Genomic DNA, 26134 nt, shown 5'->3' with positions numbered 1-26134 from the left:
TAGACTTGTGTTGGCAATGTGCACACTACCATTTTAATTGTTTCGCCACATTGGGCCGGATTTTCCGACCCCCCCCCCCCCCCCCCCCACGAGGCGTGTACGCACCCGTAGGGGCCGCGCAAGTGCCGGTTTCAGCCATGTGAAGCGCATGTGCTAAAAGCCGGCACTTGGGATCTGTCAAGAATTCTCTTGACAGATCATCCGCCTGCCCGGGAAAAGGGCCTTCGCGGGCAGAGTTTCGCTTTCTGCACAACGTCCGCCCGCTGAAAACCTTTAAAAATCTTACGCCTGCTTTTACCAGCATAAGAGTTTAGGAAAAATTAACATTTTTCACTCTATATAATTTAAAAATACTTTTTAAAAAGCGAAGTTTATTTTAGCCCCGTAAAAAAAAGAATTCTTTTTTCAAAAAAATAAATTTTTGTTTAAAATATTTAATGTAATTTTAACTAATTTTAAATACATGATTTTTAAAATTTATTTAATGTTTAATTTTTTTAAGTGATCCCCATTCATACTTTTGATGATCTGTGCGAGATACCTGTCAAAAATGTGAATGGGGATTCCCCCCTTTGATTGGTTCCCCATGGCCCACGTGATCCCAGGGGAGCTTGCAAACTACATACGCCCCTGGGATACCTGGGCCTCCGCCCGTGCGGACCAGGAGAGGCCCAGGATCGCAAGTCTCTGGACCTACGGAGCCAGCAGGTAAGTAGATTTTTTCCGATCGGAGGCATCCGCACACAGGAAGTCTCCAATCGGACATTCAGGGCCATTGTGTTTCTGTGGCTACAGTTACTGCCAGGCACTTTTCTACGTGATCTTTTATATCCACCTGAATAGGCAGACTAAGTTTCACATCTCAGATGAAAGACTAGATCTCTAACAATGCAGCACTCCCTCAGTAGTGCACGGAAGTATCAGCCTAGATCATATACTGGTCCTGAAGTTTGGCTTAAACCTACGATCTTATGACTCGGGTGAGGGGTAGAGAGCCATGGTTGCAGTCATGTAGACTGTTGCCTGTGACTTTGGGTAGTGTAGAAACCAAACTAAAGGGTTGCAAATAGAGAGGTGGGAGTATAGTTCTGAAGCAATGATGCATTCAGAACTTTGGAGAGGAAATGAAGGATGGAGACAGAAGTAACTGGAAAGAATGGCATCGAGGTTGATTAAGGATGGGTACGATAATGGCAGTCTTGAATGAGGTGGGGATGGTAACTCAAATAGTGAAAGTATGCGGCTGAAAAATTGAAACTAGTTGGTCAGGGGTTGAAATGGGGAGAGGATTGAGGGAATAGTTGTTTGGCTTCAAGGATAAAATGAGTGAATTGAAGGAGAGATGGGGTGCAACAGGATGGATTAGAGCTTGGGAGAACTGTAAGCTGGTGGAAGCGCTAAGATGATTGACAATGTGAGGAGGCAGAGGCAGCAATGTGGATGGCGTTGATTTTGGACGTGTGGGGGGGGGGGAAACCCATGAGTTCCTTGCATTTATTGAGGTGAGATGGGGGTGTGGAGCAAGGAGGACTAAGTAGGCAGTTTGTGGTGAAGAGGAGTTGCTTCTGCTTTCATCGGAACATAGGAATTGCTAGCTGAAAAAAGACCAAACTCTCTCTAGTTCGCCTCCTACCATCCTGGTGGTCGCATGATGCAATAATAATGGCATTGTTGACTAATCATAGCTATCAATTAGTCTATAACAGATCCAGAAATGACACGAGGAAAACCCCAGTGATGGAGAGCTTGGTAGGTCCAAAGTCCCATTTTTCCTCCCAAGCATGCTGCTCTTACCACGTCATGTCTCAAATTACTCATCTACTGTATCGCAAAATGTTATTTTCTGAAAGAAATCTACCTAATTTGCATTTGAATGAATCAATGTCTCACTAGGGAGTCTGTTCCATAGATTGACCACTCGCTCACTGAAATCTTGTTTTTGCAGATTAGTTTTGAATTCACCCCTCCAAGTGCAAATTGAGCCCTCTGATTCTACTGTTCTGGGCGAGGTGAAACCGCTCTTCATGATCTACAGTATCTAGTCCCTTTTTTAGAATCCTAAAAACAGCAAATCATATCACCTCTTAACATTCTCTTCATTAAGAACATGCCCAATTTATATAATTGCTCCTCAGAATCTACCCCCTCAAACCATTGGTTGCTCTCTTCTGTATCCTTTCAATAGCTGAAATATCTTTTTTGTACAGCGGCGGCCAGAACTGTACATCGTATTCTAAGTGCGGTCTCGCCAATGATTTATAAAGCAGCAGGATTGCATCACTATTTCAGCTCAATATTGACCTTTTATGCATCCCAATGTCTGATTTGCTACTGCCAAGCACTGTTGCAATAGCTTCAATTTATTGTCAATCGGGAACCCCCCCCCATTTTCCATGCACATTATTTTTTTCCATTTAATTAATAGTCCCTTCCTGGCTTTTGTCCCTGTGTGAAGCACTTTTCATTTCTCTACATTGAATTTCATCAGCCACCTGTCAGCCCAGTTAAGTAATTCAAATCCTCCTGTAGCTTATCCTGTTCAGCTTTGGAGTCTACCACCTTCATTAGCTTTGTATCATCTGCAAATTTAGCCACTGTGCTTGTATCTCCTAGCTCCAGATCATTTATAAAGATATTAAGCAAAAGAGGCCCCTGTGAGACCCCACTGGTAACATTCTTCTAGGTTAATGACAGTCCCTGTACCACTGTCCTCTGGGTTCTATCCGTCAACCAATTACATATCCATTTGAAAATATTTCCACTGATTTCTGCTTTTAGTACCAGAGGAACTGTCAAGGGCCTTACTGAAATCCAAGTACACTATATCACTGCCTTACCCCTATCGAGCTCCATTGTCACACCTTCAAAGAAAGCCAGTAAGTTAGATTGATAAGACCTCCCCTTCTTGATACCATATTGGCTATTTTTTAAATTTTAATTTCATTCCAGATGCTCCGTGATCTTATCCTTAATGAAGGTTTCCATAACTTCATCCACAATGGATGTCAAACTCACTGGTCTATAGTTTCCTAGATCACTTTTGCTACCCTTTTTTTATATTTAAAAAAAAAAAATAGTAGTAATGTTTGCCTTTCTCCAGTCCCTAGGCACCTCCTCCAGTGTTCAGTGATTTTTGCAAGATTTGTTCCTGCAATCTTCTCCCTTATTTCCTTAAGCATTCTTGGATGCATCTTATCTGGTCCCTGAGATTTATTCACCAAGTTTGCACAGCTGTTAAGAAACCAAACTGGCAGTAATGTGAATAGTGTCACAGTTTGCCTCTGCAACACCTTTCAAGATCAAATAAGTTACCAGTTTCCTTGGTTAAAAACTGAGGCAAAAAACTTATTTAGCACTTTTACAGCCTGTGTAGTATTAGTTGTCATGCTTTCAGTGGCCCCACTCCATCCCTTGTTTTTTTTTCTTTTACTCTTATTATAACTGAAACTTTATTATTACCCTTCATTTCTCTTGCCATATTCAATTAAAAATGGTGATGCCCTTTTTACACTCCAGGCATGCTGTTTGGCTCAATGATGAGGTTAGACTTGGAAGCAGTTTGGATATGAAGATCAAGTAGCATTACAATATTTGGTGATCCAGCAGTATCTGGCCGTGAACAGCCAAGTGCATTCCAGCTCACAGCCTATTATTTAAGGCCAGGACAGTCAGTGACTGTTGTACCAAGGGAGCACTAAGTTGGAGATAGCCCAGGTTCTGAGGAGGCATGGGTTCAGTCCAACAAAAATTCTTCCGGCAATATCTTTAGGTTCTTGTCTTCTCTTGTGGTGCACATAATGCAGTTTGTAATTACGGAGTTGTCCTGACTGCTCATGAACGACCTGAAGATCTGCAGCCCAGGTCCAGTTTAAACTCACCTCAACCACCCACCTGACCTCTCCAGATCAAATAAGGTTCACTAGATTGATTCCTGGGATGAGAGGGTTGTCCTATGAGGAGCGATTGAGTCGATTGGGCCTGTACTCTGGTTTAGAAGAATGAGTGGTGATCTCATTGAAACATAAGATTGCTAGGGTAGATGCTGAGAGGTTGTTTCCCCTGGCTGGAGAGTCTAGAACTAGGGGGCATAGTCTCAGGATAAGGGGTCGGCCATTTAAGACTTGAGATGAGGAATTTCTTCACTCAGGGTTGTGAATTTTTGGAATTCTCTACCCGAAAGGGCGATGGATGCTGAGTCATTGAGTATATTCAAGGCTGAGATAGATTTTTGGACTCATTGGGGGATCAAGAGATATGGAGATCAGGTGGGAAAGTGGAGTTGAGGTTGAAGATCAGCCATGATCTTTTTGAATAGCGGAGCAGGCTCGAAGGGCCGTATGGCCTACTCCTCCTAATTCTTATGTTCTCTCCTGCCAAGTCAGGAGTGCAGATCACTATCCTATACTAAATGCAGCAATGATGTGAAACCTCTTAATATCTGTGTATATGCAAAGTTGAAAAAACAAAATGATCATGGATTCTAGTCACTGACATAGACAATGAAATTTACAAGCAGTTACAATTACCTGGAGATAGAAATTTAGACACGTCCTCAACGGGCACTACTTGAGCAATGGCCTTAAAGGGTGGGCCAAATTAGCAGGTAAAAATAATTTTCCATGCACCAGAGCCCAGACTACCTGTTGGTGATGCAATAGGCGATCTAGTTCTAAAATAAATTCATAATAAAGAAGAAAAGGCTGACTTTTACCAGTGGCTTATTGTAAATATATTTGAAAAGCTTTTTCCTAACTACGTGGTTCTTGGAAATCTTGTCTTTACTAAGTAACGGGGGAAAATGGCTCCTTCCAGTGGACAATTGGATTTTTTTGTTGTTGATGGGTTAGTAACATGAAAGTTAAGCGCAAATAACATGTTCATCATTTGGTGACGTGATTGAAAAAAGTGGATAAGATCTAGTTACTTGTAATTAAAGCTTTTGAAGATAGATGTAGCAAGGCAGGTAGGATTAAGCAGGATATTTGAGCGTAGAATTAAGGTGATTGAAGGCTCTGCCACCAATGCCAAGGTAGCGGATCGCAGAGAGACGGGTACAGCTGGAGGAGTTTGCGGAGGCGGTGGAGGAATTTGTAGATATGGAAGGAAAGAATTACTATTTTGATACCTTTCCAATGAAGGGTTGGGGGAATCGGTGGCGGTTTGCACATTTTTGTGTGATAGGTGAGCAGGACATCATGCAGGATAGGATGTAGAGGCTGAGATGAGTTTTATCTAAGGTGGAGCTGAGAATGTTGGTGAGAACATTGGAGAAGTCTAGTCTGCAATGACAAATGCATGAATGAGAATTTTAGTGGCATTAAAGAGTAGTCATGGGGATGGAAAATAACTTGAGATGAAATGGGTAACTTTTATTAGGAAATCTCAAGATACATTTTCTCTGTCCAACTTGGGTATGCTTCACAGGAATTTGTGTAAAGTAATCTGGGGACTAGCGTGCCTTTGAACCGCTGCAGTCCTTGTGGAAATGGTGTTCCCATGATGGCAGTAGGTAATTCTGGATATAGGCCTGGTGATGATGTAAAGCAAGGATCTAAGTCTAAGTCAAGATACTGTAGTATGTGAATTAGAGAGGAACTTGGTGTTGATGGTGTTCCCATGACATTATTGTTGTGGTGACATCGGGTACAATGCAAGGCTACCTCCATGCTAAACACCAAAAGTAGTAGACTATAGACAGAGCGAAGTGATCCCACAACCCAAGAACAAAGCTCTCTAGCCATACCACATCCAGTTCAGAATGACAGTCAGCAGTCTGACAACTAACAGGAGGAGGAGGCTCCAGAAACATCCCCATTCTTAACCATGCTGCAGCCCAGCACAAGTGACAACACTAAAGCGTTTGCCTATTCGGCCTCCTGAGATCCCCGCCATCATAGATGACAGTGTCCAGCCAATTCTGCTTTTTGGCGGATGACCAGAAGCAGCTGAATGCACTGGACACAACAGGCTATAGGCCTGACGACATCCTAGCTGCAGGGCTGAAGACCTGCACAACAACAAAACTAATTTGGGTACAGTAGTATAGTGGTTATTACTGGACTAAAAATGCAGAGTTCAAATCCCACCATGATAGTTTGAGAATTTGAATTGATTTTTAAAAAAATCTGTAAATAAAAAGGCTGTTATCAATAAATTTAAAAAAAAAAAAAAAAAAAAAATCCGAACTGGTTCATTACATAAGAACATAAGAAATAGGAGCAGGAGTAGGCCAATCGGCCCCTCGAGCCTGCTCCGCCATTCAATAAGATCATGGCTGATCTGATCCTAACCGCCAATCCACTATCTCAGAACCATCTCCTGAATCTAACAGAATTAGACACACGAAATAGGAGCAGGATCAGGCTACACGGCCCCTGGGCCCGCTCCGCTACCCACAGGGCCATGACCGATCCGAACCTAGACTCATGTCCAAATTCCTGCCCACTCCCCGTAACCCTTAATTCCCTTTACTTCTAGGAAACTGTCTAGTTCTGTTTTAAACTTATGTAATGATGTAGCTTCTACAGCTTTTTGGGGCAGCATATTCCATGGACCTACCACCCTCTGAGTGAAGTAGTTCCTCCTCATCTCAGTTTTGAAAGAGCAGCCCCTTATTCGAAGACTATGCCCCCTAGTTCTAGTTTCACCCATCATCGGGAACATCTTCCCCGCATCCACCCGATCCAACCCCTTCACAATCTTATATGTTTCAATAAGATCGCCTCTCATTCTTCTGAACTCCAATGAGTAGAGTCCCAATCTACTCAACCTCTCCCAGAAATTCGTGTCGGGAGCTTCCCGCAGGTGCAAGCCCCCGACCTACACTTACCTAGCGCGCCGGCAGTTGAGGCCTGGGCCTGCGTGCATTTCCTGTCTGTGGCCCGGTCCAGCTCCCGGCGCGCTGTGCTTGCGTGATCCAGCGGCGTACTTAGTGCGATGCGTCGGCTGGGATCACGTGAGCACTGGGCAACCAATCGGAGGAGGGAAAAGTCCATTCATGAGTTTGACAGAAAGAACTGTCAAATTCATGAAAACTCCGGGTGCCCAAAACAGTACTTAACCTTAAAATAAATTTGAAAAAAACATCACACTATTTAAATCAACTATAACTAACTATTTTAATCAATAATTTAAATTTTTGAAAAAAATAATTTTATAAAAAATCGGGGCTAAAAATACACATACCTTACTGTAAAGTATTTAAAAATAATAAACCTGTGGAAAAAATGTTCTAATTTTAATTAATTGACCACTTACCTTTTAAAATGAAGTCCTTGCGCCTGGTTTTTAGATGTGCAAAAAGTAGAGGCCTTCACGCACGGGCAAACCTGTTTATATAAAAAAAAGAAGGAAGTTCAACGCGCACGCGCAGACTCCCGCGCGCACACATTCGACCTCTGAACCCCTTGGTTCAGAGGATCGGAAATGCCGGTTTCCCGCGCATGCGTAGTGCATGCAAGAAACCGGCACTTCCATCGGGTCCACGCGTGAGTACTCCGTCCGTACTCACGCGTTGGGACCCGAATTTCTGGGCCAATTTAGGGAAGGAAACTTGCCATCCTTATCTGGCCTATATGTGACTCTTAGCTGCCCTCCTGAAGTGACCTAGCAAACTATTCAGTTGTACCAAACCACTAGGGATTGGCAAATGCCTACTTTGCCAGCGGCCCTCACATCTTGAGAATGAATAAAAGAAAATCAGCAGAACTAGCTGCTGCCTAAGCCAAGCTTTACCAGTATAGCTATAACACTGGCATCTACTTGGTATGTCCTAGGCACAAAAAAACAGAATAATTCTAGCCCAACCATTTACCACCCTATCAGCCTCCTCCCAATTATTATCGAGGAGTTAAGTATACCATCATGCAGTACTTGCATCCCAGTAGTGAGCTCACATCTGTGAAAATGGACATCCATGGATTACTTCCATGAGTGCCAATTTGGTCAAGTGCTAAGTGAAGAGACTTACGAAGGAAATCGTGATATAGGACCCCTTCTTTATATGGTAGTCTGAACTGAGATAGCGTATCTTTCAGAACAAAATAATTTTTATATATAAGTACAGCCGTTAATTACCATAGGGTTCAAAGGCATCAGGTTTGTCTCCCAGAAACCTGACCTCAAAACTTGCATTCCCTTCCAGGACACAGCCAAGCTAAGTGAACCCTGCATGCAGAGTTTCTTCATAATACAAACAATCTGAAAACTGTTCGCTTCATCTATTTTTCTCTCAGCCTGTTAATTAAGATATTAAACAATTCCAACTTTCTGGACAGAACACATGAAAGTTAACTGATCAGACCGTTGAGGCCAACCTGACTGGAAACAACTTTTGAACGCTATTAGTTGTTTCTAACACTTGGTTAAACTTTGCATCAAACACTAGTTTAAGCAGTCCAACGAGCCTGAGGCGCCCTTTGGCGTTGCTTTAGCACAAGACAAAATAATGAATATTTTGAGTTTTTTGGTTAACCAGCCAGCTAAATCTCATTAAATATTTAAAGTCTTGTATGATTTGAGACCAGTGTGCTGGATGAGGAGTTTGAAGCTCAGCCATAGGTCAAGCAGAATGCCACAGTTGTGCACCAGGTTCAGCTTGAGTGGATACTCAGGAAGGGGAATGGGATCAGCCCAAGATGCAGGTATCTAGGAGTGGCTGAACATGGTGACTTCTGTCTTGCCGTTGTTGAGCTGCAAAATAAGATTTTGGTCATCCATGCCCCCACTTTGGACAGGTAATCAGATAGCACAGTGACAGTCATGGAATCTACATAGCCACTGGAGATCTGCTAGTCCAGATATTTTTTGGTCCATCTGAAGTTGGGGGTTGGGGGGGTGGTGGGCAGAGAGAATCCATCTGCAATTGTAGTTCACTGCTTAATTCTGCATAGCCACCCACCAAATGTGGAAAAACAGACTGGTTAGTTGTAACTTGTAATGCCTGCCAGCATGGCACTGAGCACCATCCACTGCTCTATCCCACCACTCCTCTAACCTCTAGGTTTGGCTGCTGCTCACTCACTTGCCTGGCTACTGATGTATTGATGGTCGTTTCTTGTGGACCAATCTGCTTGGTATAAATGGGTGCTCAAACATGGAAGATGCGGCACTCCTTTTTAAAAAAAAAAAAAAAAAAAAAAAAATACTTGTCAACCTTCTATGGTGCTGAGACGTGTACATTGAATGTGGTTATCGTTAAATGGTATAGCATGACTATGGCACCAGTAAATTGTGAGCACTGACCACTGTTGAATTGCTAAATTTACAGAACAGTGGGCACACCAGCATATGGTCATTTATAAGTATATAAAAAGCAAAAGAATGGTTAACGAGATGGTAGGACCACTCCAAGATGCAGGGGGGGGTCTAATTGTGGAGGGTGATGGTATGGCGGAGATAGTAAATATTTTCCAGTGATTTTTTACAGATGATGGTGAAAGTGAGAATGTAGGTGTACAGGTAGACTATCCTTTATCCGAAAACCTCGGGACCAGCCGTGTTTCGGTTTTAGGAAAATTTCGGATTTCGGAAGGTGCGCGAAAACACTTCGGTTTTCAGAGGTAATTCGGTTTTCGGGAGTGCGGATAAAGGATATACTATCCCTTATCCGAAAATAACGACTATAAATACTGTAGTTACAGGGATAAATACTGTAGTACAGTTTATTTGTAAGGAAAACATTCAGTAAAACTTCAAACATGTACAGGTACAAACTAAGCTAAATACCTGTACATAAACACGCAATAAAGGTACATTACATCTGGCTTGAGGATCTTGGAGAAGATGGTACATCAGTGTTGTCATCAGGTTGGAGTTGGACATCTGAAGATGGGCCAGGAACAGGATTCTCAAGTGATGAAGCATGACTACGACAGACGGCCTTTTTAAAGACTTCTTCCAGTGTCATCTGTCTCATTAACATTGGTTTCTGTCTAAGCAGTCTCTCTTTAATTGAGTAAACTTGCATAATCTCTTGCTCACTGATAAATGCACGTTTTTCAAGGCCAGCAATTAACTGATCACACATTGTCACCATATCGTCTATGGGGATTTTTTCACCTGTGTTCACAATGTCATCATCATCATCACTACTGTCCTCATGCTTGTCTTTATTTAACACCATTTCAGCAATTTCCCCATCACTCAATGAATTCACAACAGGTGCATCATTGCCAATGTTCAGCACTTCTTCGATGTCAGCTTCCTCTAACGTATTTACACTTTCGGATGATAAACCTTTGGCGTAAGTGAGGAGGTTTGATATCATCATCTTCTCCTGACTGACAGGAAATCCTTCAAACTCGTCATCTGCAGGTCCATCTTCATGAAACATCGTTGAAGGCCAAAGTCTGTGCCAAGCGTTTGTTAATGTTGGTTTGTCAACATCGTTCCAAGCATTAGCAACTGCATAAATGGCATCCTTAACATTGAATTCTTTCAGGAAGCTTTGGATTCCTTCGCCTATGTTGATTGCATCAAGCATAGAGTTCAAAAAAACGTCTTTATACTTGCTCTTCATGGAGCGTAAAATTCCTTGGTCACAAGGCTGTATTAAAGATGTCACATTAGGGGGAAAGTTAATGCCGAAAACATAACTTTTCACAAGAAGTTCAGGAGGGGGATGTGCGGAGCAGTTGTCCAGGAACAATAAAATTTTGCAGTTTTCTTCCAGTCCAACTTGCCTGCAATGAGCTCGTGTTGCTGGTACGAAGTGGTTATTGAACCAGTGAGAAAATATTCCTCTGGTTACCCATGCTTTCCTGCTCGCATAATAATGCACAGGTAAATTGCATACACCTTTCAAACATCTCGGATGTTGGCTTTTTCCAATCACTACCAACTTTAACTTGTGTGTGCCTGCAGCATTGGCACACCCAAGAACAGTCAACCTGTCCTTAGCATCCTTAAAACCTGCTGGTGCACTCTCATCAGCCGTTGCTAATGTTTTTCTAGGAACGTAGCGCCAGAACAGAGCTGTTTCATCAGCATTGTAAATTTGTTCAGGACCGAGGTTTTCATCCGATATTATTTTTGCAAACTCATCTATGTAATTTTCAGCTGCTTCATGATCAGCAGAAGCTTTTTCACCACAGATTTTCAGATATCTTATACCATGACGCTTCTTAAATTTATGCAGCCAACCTTCTGAATATTCACACTCAACTTCAATGTTCAGTTCTTCATGGTATATTCTAGCTTGCTTCATGACCATCAAACCAGTCAGTGGCACACGTTCACCTCTGCGTTGTCGAATCCACTCAATCAGCACATGGTCAAGATCTTCATTTTTTGCCCTATGCAATGTTTTCCTAATTTTCATTAGTTTATGGTCATCACTGTCAGTGTAAAATTTCAACAACTTGTCTTTCTGTTTCTTTAAGTCATATACGGTGGTACTTCCCACACCATATTCTTCAGTAAGATGTCGCACAGACACACCACGATCAAGCTTCTGCAATAACTCCACTTTCTGCGATATCGATAATGAGCAATGCTTCCTTCTCTGCTTCTCACTGTTACCCATTGGGGTATCTGCAGCTCTTTTTAGCATTTTCACAAATTGTTAAAAGCCAGCAAATATCTAAGAGAGCAGCAAATATCACACAGAGCAGCATAACACCTGCGTGGGTCAAGCATCGGCGGCGTCGGGTCATGCTTTGCGCCACTTTCGGCTTTCAGAGGTTTTCTGGTTTCGGATGTGCGGATAAAGGCTGGTACACTTACGCTGAGCGATTTCGGTTTTCAGAAGTGTGGAAAAATGCTACACTATCCCTTATCCGGCTAGGCCTGTAAGTCGTGCGCCACTCTGGTCATGTCGTGCGCACGACTTACGCTGACCGAAAAAACCTTCGGTTTTTAGAGGGTTTCGGTTTTCGGAAGTCCGGATAAAGGGTAGTCTACCTGTACTAGAGGTCGATGTGGCACAACTGTCTATCTTAAAAAATAAAAAAAATTAGAGCTCAAAGTCAACTTACCCTAATGGCATACATCCTAGACCATTGCAGCCAGAGAGGAAATAGTAACAGATCTGACCATAATTCTCCACTCCTTAAATATGCACATTGCACTGCAAAACTGGAGAGTGCAATTACTGAAAGTTCTCGTCTTGAAAAGCCAGTCAAAATTTGACAAGCATCCAACACCTTTTATGAAGGGTGATGAGCAATTTTCTTTTCTTTTCCATTTAAGTTGGGTGGCGGCTGGGGTGCATCTGCAATGTTGTGAGCAATATGTTTCACATTTTTGATTTGTGGTCCATATTGATATAAATGGAATTTAAATGAACACCTTGATTCTCTTCACAGAGTATGTTCAATGCAAATCGCCAAAAAATCAAAGAAAAAACAGAAATCTTGAACCAGGATTGGAAGCAGCACCGGATACAACCTGTTCACATCATGACATCTGTGAGCACAATGCGTGGTACCAGAGAGGTATGATGCATTTGTAAGATGATAAAGCAGCATTTGTAAGATGATAAAGCATTATTTGGTAATCATAGATAGCATGTTACTGACTTGGTTCAGCTGTTTATGTGCAGTCATTCTCCCTGTAGCAAGGCAACTGCTTACTTTCTCACATGCAATGCTTCAAAGTCTGTGAATTGATTTGTACACAATAAAGACATTTAGTACATGTATTAGACTTGGACCTGTTGATCTGCATTCTATCAATACTTTGCACTATTGCATTGTTAAAACAGGGACAATTGGCAATTTTTGACTTCTGAGACTTTTGGACTGTTTCAATCTGAAGAACACTACTAAAGGCCTTTAGTTCTGCCTATATTTCAGAATTTAATGGATGAACTGAGATTGACATTGGCCCAGAAATTCGGGTCGGGGGCTTCCCGCGGGTGCAAGCCCCCGACCTGCACTTACCTTGCACGCCGGCCGTTGAGCTGTGAGCCCCCGTGGAACTGCGATCCTGGACCGTCTCCAACTGCCGGCACGCAGTGCTTGCATATCCCAGGGACGCAGCTAGTTCGATGCACCCCCTGGGATCACGTGGGCCATGGAGAGCCAATGGTAGCAGGGAATGCTTCATTCATAAGTTTGACAGGAAGGGCTGTCAAACCTATAAATACTGTAAGCCCCAAAACATCACTAAAACCTCAAATAAATTTTTAAAAAATCACATTTTTAAAATGAGCTATAAATTACATGAAATAACTATTTTAAACAATTTAAATTTTTGAAAAAATTAGTTACATTTTCTAACGGGGCTAAAAATAAACTTAACTTTCTTTAAAGTATTTAAAAATAAACCTGTGGAAAAATGTTTTAATTTTAGTTAATTCACCACATGTCTAACTTCTGGAGACTTACCCTCCTGGGAAAACCTGCAAAAAAAAAAGTAAGTTTGATGCGCACGCGCAGCCTCTCCTGCGCACTCGTTCGACCACTGAACCCCTTCTTTCAGGGGAACGGAAGTGCTGGTTTCCCGCGCATGCACGAAACCGGCACTTCCATTGGGCTTACGGGTGAGTACCCCGTGCGTATTCACCCGTGGCGACTCTAATTTCTGGGCTATTGTTCATCATGTTAAAAGACTTGCATCAAAAAGTTCTGTTGCTTTCAAACTGTAAGAAATATCTTTAAATGGGTATTTTAACTTTTCAATCCTATTATTAGAGAGAGAATTTACTTTTTACTACTTGGGATATCCCAAAGCACTTGATAGCCAGTAAAGTACTTTTGAAGTGTAGTCATTGTTGTAATGTAGATAATAAGTACTGTGCTCTCAGATACTTGCTGTGCCTTACTATGTTTGTTATTGAGTCTATTAGTTTTGGTTTGGTCTAGTGTTAGAAGGGTCAAGAGAGTGTGGCGGACATTCATGTGACCTCCAGCCTTTCTAAGTAATTTAATGAAATCAAACAATCTTAAAATATGTAATTTTAAGGTTAATTGACACTTTCCACTTAATCCATATGCGGAAAAATAGTTATAAAGTAATTTGATTCTGAGAGCAGCTACTTACTGCTTTGTTGAAACTTGTCCTAATCATGATAATTCTAGAATTTTTCGTCTGTCAACAAAATTGAACGTGTTAACTCTAACTTCTCCTCAGTTAAAATTACTGCCTTAGTAAATTGAGTGTTCATCTGCAGTAGCTCTGCTTTATCTCTTCTACTCATTAATGTCAAATGTTTTATTACAGGAAACTTTGTGCTATCCGGCACCGATGGGACCGAGCTGTTGCCGTCCCATCAAAACTGCCGGACAAACCAGCGCTAATGTTGAAACATACGGAGATTTTGAGCTCCGTATCTGGCAACAAACCCTGTTGCTTACAGCTTCTAAACAGTCAGCCGTACCTTGCAAGCGTCTCTGTAGCTTAGCAACAGCTTCAGCGAGACCTTGCAGAGCCTGACTGGTGGAAAAAAAAAGCAACGAAACGAAAAGAAAAAAAACCTAACGAAACGGCTCCTGATTTTTGCCGGTGGCTCGAGCATTCCGGACAGTTAACCTCCAGATAAACCAAAATTTCCTGTATGATGAATGTCCACGAGCAATTTGTCACATCAGTCTATCTCTCTCCCTGATTGGCGCAGTAATTTAGTTAATCTGTTTTCCCTTGCCTCTAATCCAGCTGTATCTTTTTTTGCCTCTGGTCTCTTGTAACCCCAGTTTTTATCTAATCCAGAATGCCCTGCAACAAATTGCATTCTGGAAACTAAATCCTTGTTTGATGCTATAAATAGCCAACTGGGTGGTCCAACAATTGATGTTTGTGCATTTCAACCCATCTAATGTTCATTTATATTAAAACAAATACTTGCATACACAATGAGCAGGATTTTAATTCTGAGGTAGGGTGGGGGGCTGCTGGATTGCACTCGGGAGACAGGTTTCCCTCGGGCCTGCTGAATTTAACAGCAGGGCCTGATGAACCTTTTTTGCTGTTTCCTGCCAACAGCCAGCCAGATTGAGAGGCTGTCTGTCTGTCTGGCAGGTAGTTCTTGCGTCATCAGACTGCAACCGCGGAGCGGGGCACTGAGGGAGATATCAGGTTGAGGGGGGCATGGGGTCGAGGTATGAAGATTGGAAGACCGGGGGGGTGGTTGGAAGGCCTGAGGGGAGATCGGTGGCCTCGTTTGTTGGGGGGGGGGCCTTGCAGGGGAGGTGCGGTGTCTGATTGCAGGGTGTTGGTGAGGTAGGTAAGTGGAAAGGCACTTGCCTCCTGGAACCAGCATTTCTCGCCTTCCTTTAGCTGCCAGGTACCCTGATGCCCGGGGAACCCAACCGCCCAAAGTTAAATTTAAAACGGTGCTTCAAAAAGCACACCACCTCATTATAATATTTAAACTGCCAACTCGCCTCCTGGTTGGGCTTGCTTTCTTCTGCCCTGGAGCAGATATTCCGATTGGTTGAGCTGACCACAATGGCAGCTCCCCTCTCCATACAACGTTGCTGGTGTTTCCATAGCATTTTCACCATGATACGCACCATTTTAGCAAGTAACCAATAAGCCGTAATCAAGCAAGTAAAGCTCGCACAACTATCAAAAAACACTCTCATACTGCTTTAGGTCTTGCTATTTTACCAACAAATGCACAAAAAGGTTAAAGTGCACATACAACAGCATGTGTTTTGAGATCTGTGCCTAACGACGGTGTCTACTATCTTTATTTGCTGGTCAAAAATTCAGTCTTCCTTATGATGTGCAAATTGTGCTAGAGGCCTGGAAAGCAACCAATACAACACCTCTCCAAGAAGGGAGAGCAGGATAAACCAGTTAGTCTAACATCCATTTGGGCAAACCCTGTAGAATCCCTAATTCAAGATCAAGTTAGTGGGTATTTATAAATAATCAAGGACAGCCGGCATGGATTTGCAAGTCATGCTTGTGTTTTTTAAGGGCCCATATAGATAAAAGGAATGCCATAGATGTATTTTATATTGATTTTCAGAAGGTGTCTCCATAGAAGGCATGTTACAAAAATTAAGGTGCATGGTATAAGGGGAAAGGTAGCGGCATAGATGGAAAGAAACAGTTAGGATTAATGGGGTTGCTCAGATTGGAGAGTGGTTGGAAGTGGGTTGTATCAATAAGAGGTAATAAATTTTTGCAAGGCAATGATTAGGCCGCAGTGAGTTATGTTTGCAGCTTTGAAGGTCTCTTAGAAAGGACACTAAAGCCATAGAGAGCGTCGTACAGCATAAGCGCACCAGGATGATGCCAGTGATTGGAAACTATAAGTTATAAGGAGAAACGTTGAGATACTGGGACTGTTTCCAGTGGAGCAGGAAAAGCTAAAAAGGAGATTTAATAGAGGTTTAAAAAAAAAAAAAAATTAAGAGTTTTGATAGTGACTAGTGAAAGACTTCCTTCTAGTTGTGGAGTCAGTGACTGGGGGACCATCAATAGCTACGAGTGAAGAGAGGTTAGGAGAAATTGGTTTATGCAGAGTGCTGGAGCTTTGTCACAGGGAGTGGTTAAAAAAGACCATTGCATCTTTTAAGGGAACAATAGATAAACATTTAAAGCAGAGGGTGATGCAGGGCTATGGGGAGAGCACGGGGCAGTGCGATTATTTTTGGATTGTTCTAGCAAAGAACTGGTTTAGCTATAGTGGGACAAATAGTGCCATCTTGTGCTGTAAATTTCTATGGTTTGGTGGTATCACATGAATCCACAATTATACTATAAACCTTGTAACACCATCCTAGCTTTACACTGCGGTCTGCACAGAGCGGGATTAAAACGGAGTGTACTTAAACCGAGTGTTTATTTGGGAATTTGGAAAGAGTGGGAATTTGGGGAAGAAGGGGAAGGAGTTGCTGCTTTTTGCCTACACTACTTGTAGTGCTTTGTGTTACAGGTAGATATTTAATTTCAGTACCCATAATTTAATCTATGCCAAGTAAGTAGTCAAGAAACTACACTGTAAACTAAGTTACCTAATTACAAATTTAATTAAATAAAACAAGGTCATATAGAGATGGCAGTGCAGGTGGTGTGCTGCAACTGCAGCATGTGGGAGTTTGTGGAGAGTATTGTGATCCCGGACAATCACGTTTGCAGCAAGTACCTGCATCTTGAGGAACTTCAGCTCAGAGTTTTTGAGCTGGAGTCTGAGGTGCAGACATTGTGGGGAATCAGGGATGGGGAGAGTTACCTGGACACTTTGATCCAGGAGGCAGTCACATAGGTTGGGTAGTGGTACAGGTCTGGTTAGTTGTCAGGGACAGGAGGGTGTGACTGCAACTTGGGCAGGTAAGGGGACCCCAGGTGCAGTGCTGAAGGAGCTTCGGCCTTTGCCCTTGTCCAACAGGTATGAGATTCTTTCTGCCTGTGAGGATGAGGGAAAAGCCTGCAGGATGGATGAGCAAGCTGACCATGGTGCAGGAGGCCATTCAAGTGGGGGGGGGGGGGGAAGTGAAAGGGAATGTAGTTGTGGTAGGGGACAGTATAGTCAGGGGGATAGATACTGTTCACTGCAGCCGCGACAGAGAGGTCAGAAGGTTGTGTCGCCTGTCCGGTGCCAGGGTTAAAGACATCTCCTCGCGGCTGGAGGAGAACTTGGAGTGGGAGGGGGACAGGGTGGATCCAGTTGTCGTGGTCCACGTAGGAACCAACAACATAGGTAGAACTAGGAATGAGGTTCTGCTGAGGGAGTTTGAGGAGCTAGGATCCAAGTAAAAAAGCAGAACCTCAAAGGTAACAATCTCTGGATTGTTGCCTGAGCCACGTGCAAATTTGGCATGGGGGACAAACAGATTAGAGGTTTAAATGCGTGGCTAAAAGAGTGGTGTGGGAGGAAGGGGTTTCAGTTCATGGGGCACTGGCACCAGTACTGGGGAAAGAGGGAGTTGTTCCATTGGGACAGGCTCCACTTAAACTGGACTGGGACCAGTGTCCTGGCGAACTGAATAACTAGGGCAGTAGACAGGGCTTTAAACTAATGAAGGAGGGGTGGGAGGATTCGGCCGGGGGGGGGGGGGGGAAAGTAAATTTAAAAGCAGCAAGAGAAATGTCAAGACTCTAGAGCAGAGTAGAGTTTTGGGTAAAAATAAGCAGAGTGGGTCAGGAAGGGACAGAGAGTAACAAAGGTAATAAGGCATCAGTGACTAAGGTGACATCAGGGAAAAATAGAAATAAGTCAAAGCTAAAGGCACTATATCTGAATGCACGAAGCAGTCGCAACAAAATAGATGAATTAAAAGCGCAGATAGAAATTAATAGCTTTGATCTAATATCCATTACGGAGATGTGGTTGCAATGTGGCCAAGGTTGGGAACTAAATATTCCAGGACACTTCTCTTTTTAGAAGAGATAGGCAAAATGGAAAAGGAGGAGGGGTAGCCCTGATAATAAAGGATGGGATAAAGACAGTAGAGAGAAAGGATCTTAACTCTGAAAATCAAGAGGTAAAATCTGTTTGGGTGGAGCTAAGAAACAGTAAGGGCAGAAAACGTTGGTGGGAGTTGTTTATAGGCCCCCAAACAGTGGTTGTAATGTAGGGCAGAGTATAAATCAGGAAATTAGAGGCGCATGTAACCAGGGTAATACAGTAATCATGGGGGACTTTAATCTAGATATAGACTGGGCAAACCAAATTTGCAGTAATAGCGTGGAGGACGAATTCATGGAATGTATGCAAGATAGTTTTCTGGATCAGTATGTTGAGGAACCAACTAGGGAACAGGCTATTTTAGATCTAGTATTGTGCAACGAGAAAGGGTTAATAACCTTGTAGTAAAGGGGCCTTTAGGGAAGAGTGGCCATAATATGATAGAATTTTATATTGAGTTTGAAAGTGCCTTGGTTAAATCAGAAACTAGGGTCTTAAATCTAAACAAAGCAAACTACGTAGGTATGAGGGGTGAGTTGGCTAAGGTAGATTGGGAAACTACATTAAAAGGTATGACAGTGGACGAGCAATGGCTAGCATTTAAAGAATTAATACATAATTTACAACAAATATACATTCCTTTTAAGGCACAAAAACCCCACAGGAAAAGTGGTCCAACCGTGACTAACGAGAAGTTAAAGATAGTATTAGATCAAAAGAAGCGGCTTATAATATTGCCAAAAAGAGTAGTAAGCTTGAAGATTGGGAGGATTTTAGAATTCGGCAAAGGAGGACCAAGAAATTGATGAAGGGAAAATAAATACGAGATTAAACTAGCGAGAGACAGACTAAAAGCTTCTATAGGTATGTAAAAAGGAAAAGATTAGCAAAAGTAAATGTGGATCCCTTACAGGCTGAGACAGGAGAAATTGTAATGGGGAATAAGGAAATGGCAGAGTAATTAAACAGATATTTTGTGTCTGTCTTCACGGAAGAAGACGCAAAAAACAGAAATAGTGGAGAACCAAGGGTCTAGCGAGAATGAGGAACTCAAAGAAATTAGTATTAGTTAAAAAAAAAAAAAAAGTACTGGAGAAATTAATGGGACTGAAAGCCGATAAATCCCCTGGATCTGATGGCCTACATCTGAGGGTTTTGAAAGAGGTGGCTATAGAGATAGTGGATGCATTAGTTGTCATTTTCCAAAATTCCATAGATTCTAGAATGTTTCCTGTGGATTGGAAGGTAGCAAATGTAACCCCACTATTTAAGAAAGGAGGGAGAGAGAAAACGGGGAACTACAGACCAGTTAGCCTGACATCAGTAGTAGGGAAAATGCTAGACTCTATTAAGGATGTGGTAACCGGGCACTTAGAAAATAATAATAGGATTGGGCAGAGTCAACATGGATTTATGAAAGGGAAATCATGTTTGACGAATGTTAGTTTTTTGAGGTTGTAACTAACAGAATAGATAAGGGGTAACCAGTGGATGTGGTGTATTTGGATTTTCAGAAGGCCTTCGATAAGGTGCCACACAAGAGGTTATTAAACAAAATTAGGGCTCATAGGATTGGGGGTAATATTGGAGCATGGATTGAGGATTGGTTAACGGACAGAAAACCGAGAGTAGGAATAATCGGGTAATTTTCGGGTTGGCAAGCAGTAACCAGTGGGGTACCGCAAGGATCAATGCTTGGGCCTCAGCTATTCGCAACCTATATCAATGATTTGGATGAGGGGACCAAATGTAATAAATCCAAGTTTGCTGATGATACAAAGCTGGGTGGGAATGTAAGTTGTGAGGAGGATGCAAAGAGGCTTCAAGGGGATATAGACAAGCTAAGTGAGTGGGCAATGGCATGGCAAATGGAATATAATGTGGAGAAATGTGAAGTTATCTACTTTGGTAGGAAAAGTAGAGTATCTTTTAAATGGTGAGAGATTGGGAAATGTTGGTTTTCAGAGAGACCTGGGTGTCCTTGTACCCAAATCACTGAAAGTTAACGTGCAAGCAAATGGTATGTTGGCCTTTATTACAAGAGGATTTGAGTATAAGAGTAAAGATGTCTTACATATAGGGCCCTGGTGAGACCACACCTAGAGTATTGTGTACAGTTTTGGTTTCCTTACCTAAGGAAGGATATACTTGCCATAGAGGGAGTGCAACGAAGGTTCACCAGACTGGTTCCTGGGATGAGGGGATTGTCCTATGAGGAGAGATTGAGTAGACTAGGCCTATATTCTCTAGAGTTTAGAAGAATGAGAGGTGATCTCATTGAAACATACAAAATTCTTACAGGGCTTGACAGGGTAGATGCAGGGAGGATATTTACCCTGGCTGGGGAGTCTAGAACCAGGGGTCACAGTCTCAGAATAAGGGGTCGGCTATTTAGGACTGAGATGAGGAGAAATGTCTTCACTCAGAGGGTGGTGAATCTTTGGAATTCTCTACACCAGAGGGCTGTGGAGGCTCAGTTGTTGAGTATATTCAAGACAGAGATCGATAGATTTTTGGATATTAAGGGAATCGAGGGATATAGGGATAGTGCAGGAAAGTGGAGTTGAGGTAGATCAGCCATGATCTTATTGATTGGCTCGAGGGGCCAAATGGCCTACTCCTGCTCCTATTTCTAATGTTCTATATTGTTAGTTGAGCTTGAACATCAATTTTATCATTGGTATATTTCTACAATCTGTCCTAAGAATAATTTTTATTTATTTCTAGTGTGCTGTGGAGAGCGGATTCCCTGAGTTTCCAAAACAGGTCATCCCTCTGAAGACCTTGAACGCAGTGGCCTCAATCCCAGTTATGTATTCCTGGTCTCCTCTTCAGCAAAATTTCATGGTATGTGCTTCAGTCATATGCAAAATTTATGTTTTCATTTTTTTATTTGGATTGCATCCATGATGGATGGTTTTACTGCTAAAAATGCTTAATACAGTACTGTATTATTTGGACAAAGGGAGAATCTTTTCACTTAATTTCTGTTTTGGTTCAGAACTGTATTCAAAAATTAGTTAATGTTATAATAAACAATAATCAGCTCGTATTACATTCATTAACGACTGAAGTGAGAGGCATTTTTCATGCAAGTACCATCTAAACTTTGCAGAGAACATGATACATTACCAGAATCTTTAACAGAAAAAAAACTTGCACCGGTATCTATATTTAGTGGACAATTGAGTCTCCTACTTTCTAAAGAACAGATTTTGATGTTGCGATCAGTACTGAAAATCATGCTTTTGAACCTTGACTTTGCACACTGTTACCGTAACTCTTGCTTTCCTCCACCCCCAAAATGTAATTTGGGCTTATAGTATTGGGTGGTTTCTTATTTTTTTAAAAATGTCTGTTTAGAAGACATTTGGGGGGGAAAACCCCACAAAGATGCAACAAATGTTTGAATTTTACACTAATTAGGAGTCCCAATGTTTACTGTACCACTTTTCTGTCTGTATGACTAGATGTAAGGGGCTTTTTCTTAAAAATTTAAGGTGGAAGATGAAACTGTTTTACATAACATTCCTTACATGGGAGACGAAATCTTGGATCAGGATGGCACTTTCATTGAAGAACTCATCAAAAACTATGATGGAAAGGTGCATGGCGACAGAGGTAAGCCTTTCCATCTGCAGTTTTACATTGGAGTAGGAGTTTTAGTTCTATCATGATGCTTTTAAGTTTCCCAAAGTATGGTGGCATAGTGGTTAGCACTGTTGCCTCACAGCGCCAGGGACCCGGGTTCAAATCCGGCCTCGGGTGACTGTCTGTGTGGAGTTTGCACATTCTCCCCGTGTTTGCGTGGGTTTCCTCCGGGTGCTCCGGTTTCCTCCCACAGTCCAAAGATGTGCGGGTTAGGTTGATTGGCCATGATAAAAAAATTGGCCCTTAGTGTTAGGGGGGATTAAATACGTGGGGTTACGGGGATAGGGCTTGTGTGGGATGGTTGTCGGTGTAGGGACCGGGTGCTAGGGTTTGGATGATCAGCCAGGATCTCGTTGAATGGCCTACTCCTGCTCCTATCTTCTATGTTTCTATGGAAGCGCAAACATTTGGACCATCAAGCCCATGTTCAAAAATTTCCAACAAAAAAGAGCTGTCTTTTCCCCGACCCACAAAGATAATTTGGTGAAACTCCAGTAAGTCCATCTGCATGATGAACTAGTTGCAGTTAATTGATTCAGAAGCAGCTGCATTATTTTCCACTACAACTTTGAGAATCTGAATTAATCTTTCATAACCTTAAGTCCCATTATTAACCAGGTGTTCATTTAGCATTTTTCCAAAGCAGTTAGATGACACAGTATTACTGCTTTGATGGAAATTTGTTACATGTCTACTATGTGTGGGGCAAAATTACTTCAGATCTTTAACCTCTGTGCTTGTATATTTTAATAAAAATTTTAAATGTGAATACAATAGAAACCTGCGGGTAGATGAAAATAAGAGTTTTCATTGCTGTTTCCAAACTACAATGCAAATTTCACAACATGACTGTCACAAGAATAGAGAAACATTGTTGCTTGTATAAGTTCCATCCCTTTCCTGATATTGCGATCCCTTCAGTGCATGTTTTTGTTTCAAAGTGATTGAAATCTGCAGCCAGCATCTCACTTGCCCAGATCTGTATTGTATCTATATGTAAAGCAATCCCAGTTCAACATTCCCCTTCAAAGCATCCACCCTGCTTTGTCTTTGGCGTTAACTCCTAGAAAGCCCGATCTGGTTACGGGAGTGATCAGTGATACTGAACTTGAAAAAATATGTAGCTTATGCTGAAAATTTGTAACACAAGTAAAAATGTTTCACAGAGATAAAAGGGTATTTTCTTTTAAGGAGGAAAAGCAAAGACTTTAAGAGCAATATGTTGATTCAAATCTTTGCCATTTGGCTCCCACAACCTTATTTAATGTTTGTTTCAATATTACAGAATGTGGTTTTATCAATGATGAAATCTTTGTAGAGCTGGTAAATGCTCTGACCCAGTACAGTGATAATGAAGAAGAGGAGGATGATGATGAGGAGGATCAGGAGAATAAATCGGAGAAGACTGATGGAAGTGACATCAAAGAAGAAAGCAACGAGTCCAGAAAAGATTATCAAGAGATCAATATGGATGGTAAGTGTGTATTTTGTATGTTATTTTATAGTCTTTAGTATAAGACTGTTTTTTAATATCCAACCAATTGAAATAGTACCTCTCCTAGAATTGTAGCTGTAGGAATTTTAGGCGGTTTTCAAATTTCCAAGCCTTATGTAAACACTGCTTGATTGTATTATGATTTTTTAATATGGATGTTTGCAATAATCAACATTGGGGATGAATAGGAAAATGTCTCTGTGCCTCGGTTACAATAATAAAAGGCACAATCATGTATCATGGACACAACCAGATACTGAACCTAGTCTTCAGATAAAATTGAGCTGTCTCAATAAATGATAATGGATTGTACAGCAATTTTGCCTTAGGAATACATGTTGTATTTTGATTGGGTTCACTTGGTTAAAAGTTTGACTAAGAATAACAACTCTGCATTCCAATGTTGCTGAATGACGCCTGGTCAGTTTCTCAAATGCAATGTGATACAACGTTCATATGGGATAAATACAAAGCTCAGTGAGAGAAGGGATCTTTTATGCAGTACTGACAGGGTGCTGCATTGTCAAAGGTGCTGTCTTTTAAATAAGATGTTAAACCGAGGCTTAATTTCTCTTTCCCCCCCCCCCCCCCCCCCCGCCCCTCGGGTGGACGTAAAAGATCTTGTGCACTATTTGAAGAAGAGCAAGGGAGTTCTCACTGGCCAATACTTACTCCTCAACCAACACCGTTAAACCACTTATCTGGTCATTTATCTCATTGCTATTTGTGGGACATTCTGTAATCAAATTGACAGCGGGAGTGGGGGCAGTAGGATGAGTTTTAGATTGTTCTAGCAAAAAGCTGGCACAAACAATGGGCTGAATGGCTGCCTTCTGTGATGTAAACTTTGGTCTGTTTGCTTCAGTCCAAACTTCTAGGCCCGAATTTTCTTCGGGGAGACTGGTTGGGGGGAGGGGTCCGAGGCGGGCGGGAAAACCCGAAGTAGCTGAAAGAAGTTTCTCTGTAGGAAGTCCTATCTGAAATTTAAGTTTTAGGAAGCAAGTTTGTTAGTGAAGGACTGGTGTGATGTCTTGAAACAGAGAAAAGAGAGGATTTTAGTTCTTAAGAACTTGCTGGTTTTGAATGTTTGAATAAACTTGTTTTAACCTTTTATCCTGGTATGGATTTGATGTCTTCACTCGTTTGTGGATTTACTGTTAACAGCATAATCAGGTGCTCTCCGTTTACGAAGTGAGTGACATACTTTTAACTAGTACTAAATCTGTATCGCCATAGTATTTTGTATCTGCAATCATTGGTTCCTTTGTCCATAGTTAAAGATTGTGATGAAGGGAAGAAAAAGCCCTGTGACAAAATCTTTGAAGCAATTTCGTCCATGTTCCCAGATAAAGGTACACCAGAGGAGCTGAAAGAAAAGTAAGTACTTTAGGGTTTTTTGCTTGACTAATTTCATAATTATGTAACAATCAGAGAATCGTTACAGCACAGTAGAAGGTCATTTGGCCCGTCGAGTCCGTGCCGGCTCTCTTGCAAGAGCAATTTAGCTAGTCCCACTGCCCTGCCCTTTCCCTGTAGTCCTGCAATTTTTTTCCTGTCAGGTACTTATCCAATTCCCTTTTGAAAGCCACGATCAATCTGCCTTCCACCACCCTTTCAGGCAGTGCATTCCAGAAAAAAAGTTTTTCCTCATGTCGCCTTTGGATTTTCTGCCAATCACCTTAAATCTGTGTCCTCTAGTTCTTGACCCTTCCACCAAAGGGAAGTTTATCTCTGTCTAGACCACTCATGATTTTGAACACCTCTATCAAATCTCCTCTCACTCAACCTCCTCTGTTCGAAGGAGAACAAACCCAGCTTCTCCAGTCTATACACGTAACTGAAGTCCCTCATCCCTGGAACCATTCTTATAAATCTTTTCTGCTACCTCTCTGAAATCTTCACGTCCTTCCTAAAGTGCGGTGCTCAGAATTGGACACAATACTCCAGTTGTGGCCGAACCAGTGATTTATAAAGGCTCATCATAACTTCCTTGCTTTTGTACTCTCTGCCTCTATTTATAAATGGTGTGGAGATGCCGGTGTTGGACTGGGGTGGACAAATGTAAGAAATCACACAACACCAGGTTATAGTCCAACAGCTTTATTTGAAATCACAAGCTTTCGGAGCGCTGCTCCTTCATCAGGTGAAGTGGAGAGATGCATAAAAACACAGCTTATATAGTCAGAGAATAATGTCAGATGTTTACAGGTAATCTTTCTAACTGCCATTTATCACACCTCGGCAGAGAGATAATCACAGCAATCAAAGGTGTAAATGGTGTCCAAACAGGTTAGTCAGGAAAACATTACATCAAAGAACAATGAGGTGGGGTCACAAGGGGTCAAATGTTGCAGATGCTGGGGTCAGTGTGACAGACAAAAAACATTTTTTTTGCTGGAAATCACAGCAGGTCCAGCCGCATCTGTGTGGAGAGAACAAGCCAACGACAACTCGAGTCTGGATGACCCTACGTCAGGTGGGGTTACATGTAGCGTGACATGAACCCAAGATCCCGGTTCAGGCCGTCCTCATGGGTGCGGAACTTGGCTATCAGTTTCTGCTCGATGATTTTGCGTTGTCGTGTGTCTCGAAGGCCGCCTTGGAGAATGCTTACCCGAAGATCGGAGGCTGAATGTCCTTGACTGCTGAAGTGTTCCCCAACTGGGAGGGAACACTCCTGCCTGGCG

General features: G+C 42.1%; 1 protein-coding gene across 3 annotated transcripts in view; it reads left to right on the top strand.

Moving 5' to 3' along the window:
• ezh2 (enhancer of zeste 2 polycomb repressive complex 2 subunit) overlaps positions 1–26134 on the top strand; it is a 108774-nt gene that overhangs the window by 25218 nt on the left and 57422 nt on the right. For all 3 annotated transcript variants that reach the window (XR_015078405.1, XM_085988080.1, XM_085988079.1), the window contains exons 3-7: positions 12306–12434; positions 21029–21148; positions 21802–21922; positions 23238–23426; positions 24722–24824. Coding sequence is in view for 2 of the 3 variants with exons in the window: in XM_085988080.1 (XP_085844206.1) it covers positions 12306–12434; positions 21029–21148; positions 21802–21922; positions 23238–23426; positions 24722–24824 (662 nt within the window). In the remaining variant the exon portion in view is untranslated. The remainder of the gene's footprint in view (positions 1–12305; positions 12435–21028; positions 21149–21801; positions 21923–23237; positions 23427–24721; positions 24825–26134) is intronic.

Source organism: Somniosus microcephalus, chromosome 5, assembly GCF_052327205.1.
Source record: "Somniosus microcephalus isolate GS21.2 chromosome 5, FLI_Smic_1.0, whole genome shotgun sequence".
Lineage (NCBI taxonomy): Eukaryota > Metazoa > Chordata > Chondrichthyes > Squaliformes > Somniosidae > Somniosus > Somniosus microcephalus.
The sequence above is the reverse complement of the archived record's forward strand: the minus strand, read 5'-3'. Positions and strand labels throughout refer to the sequence as shown.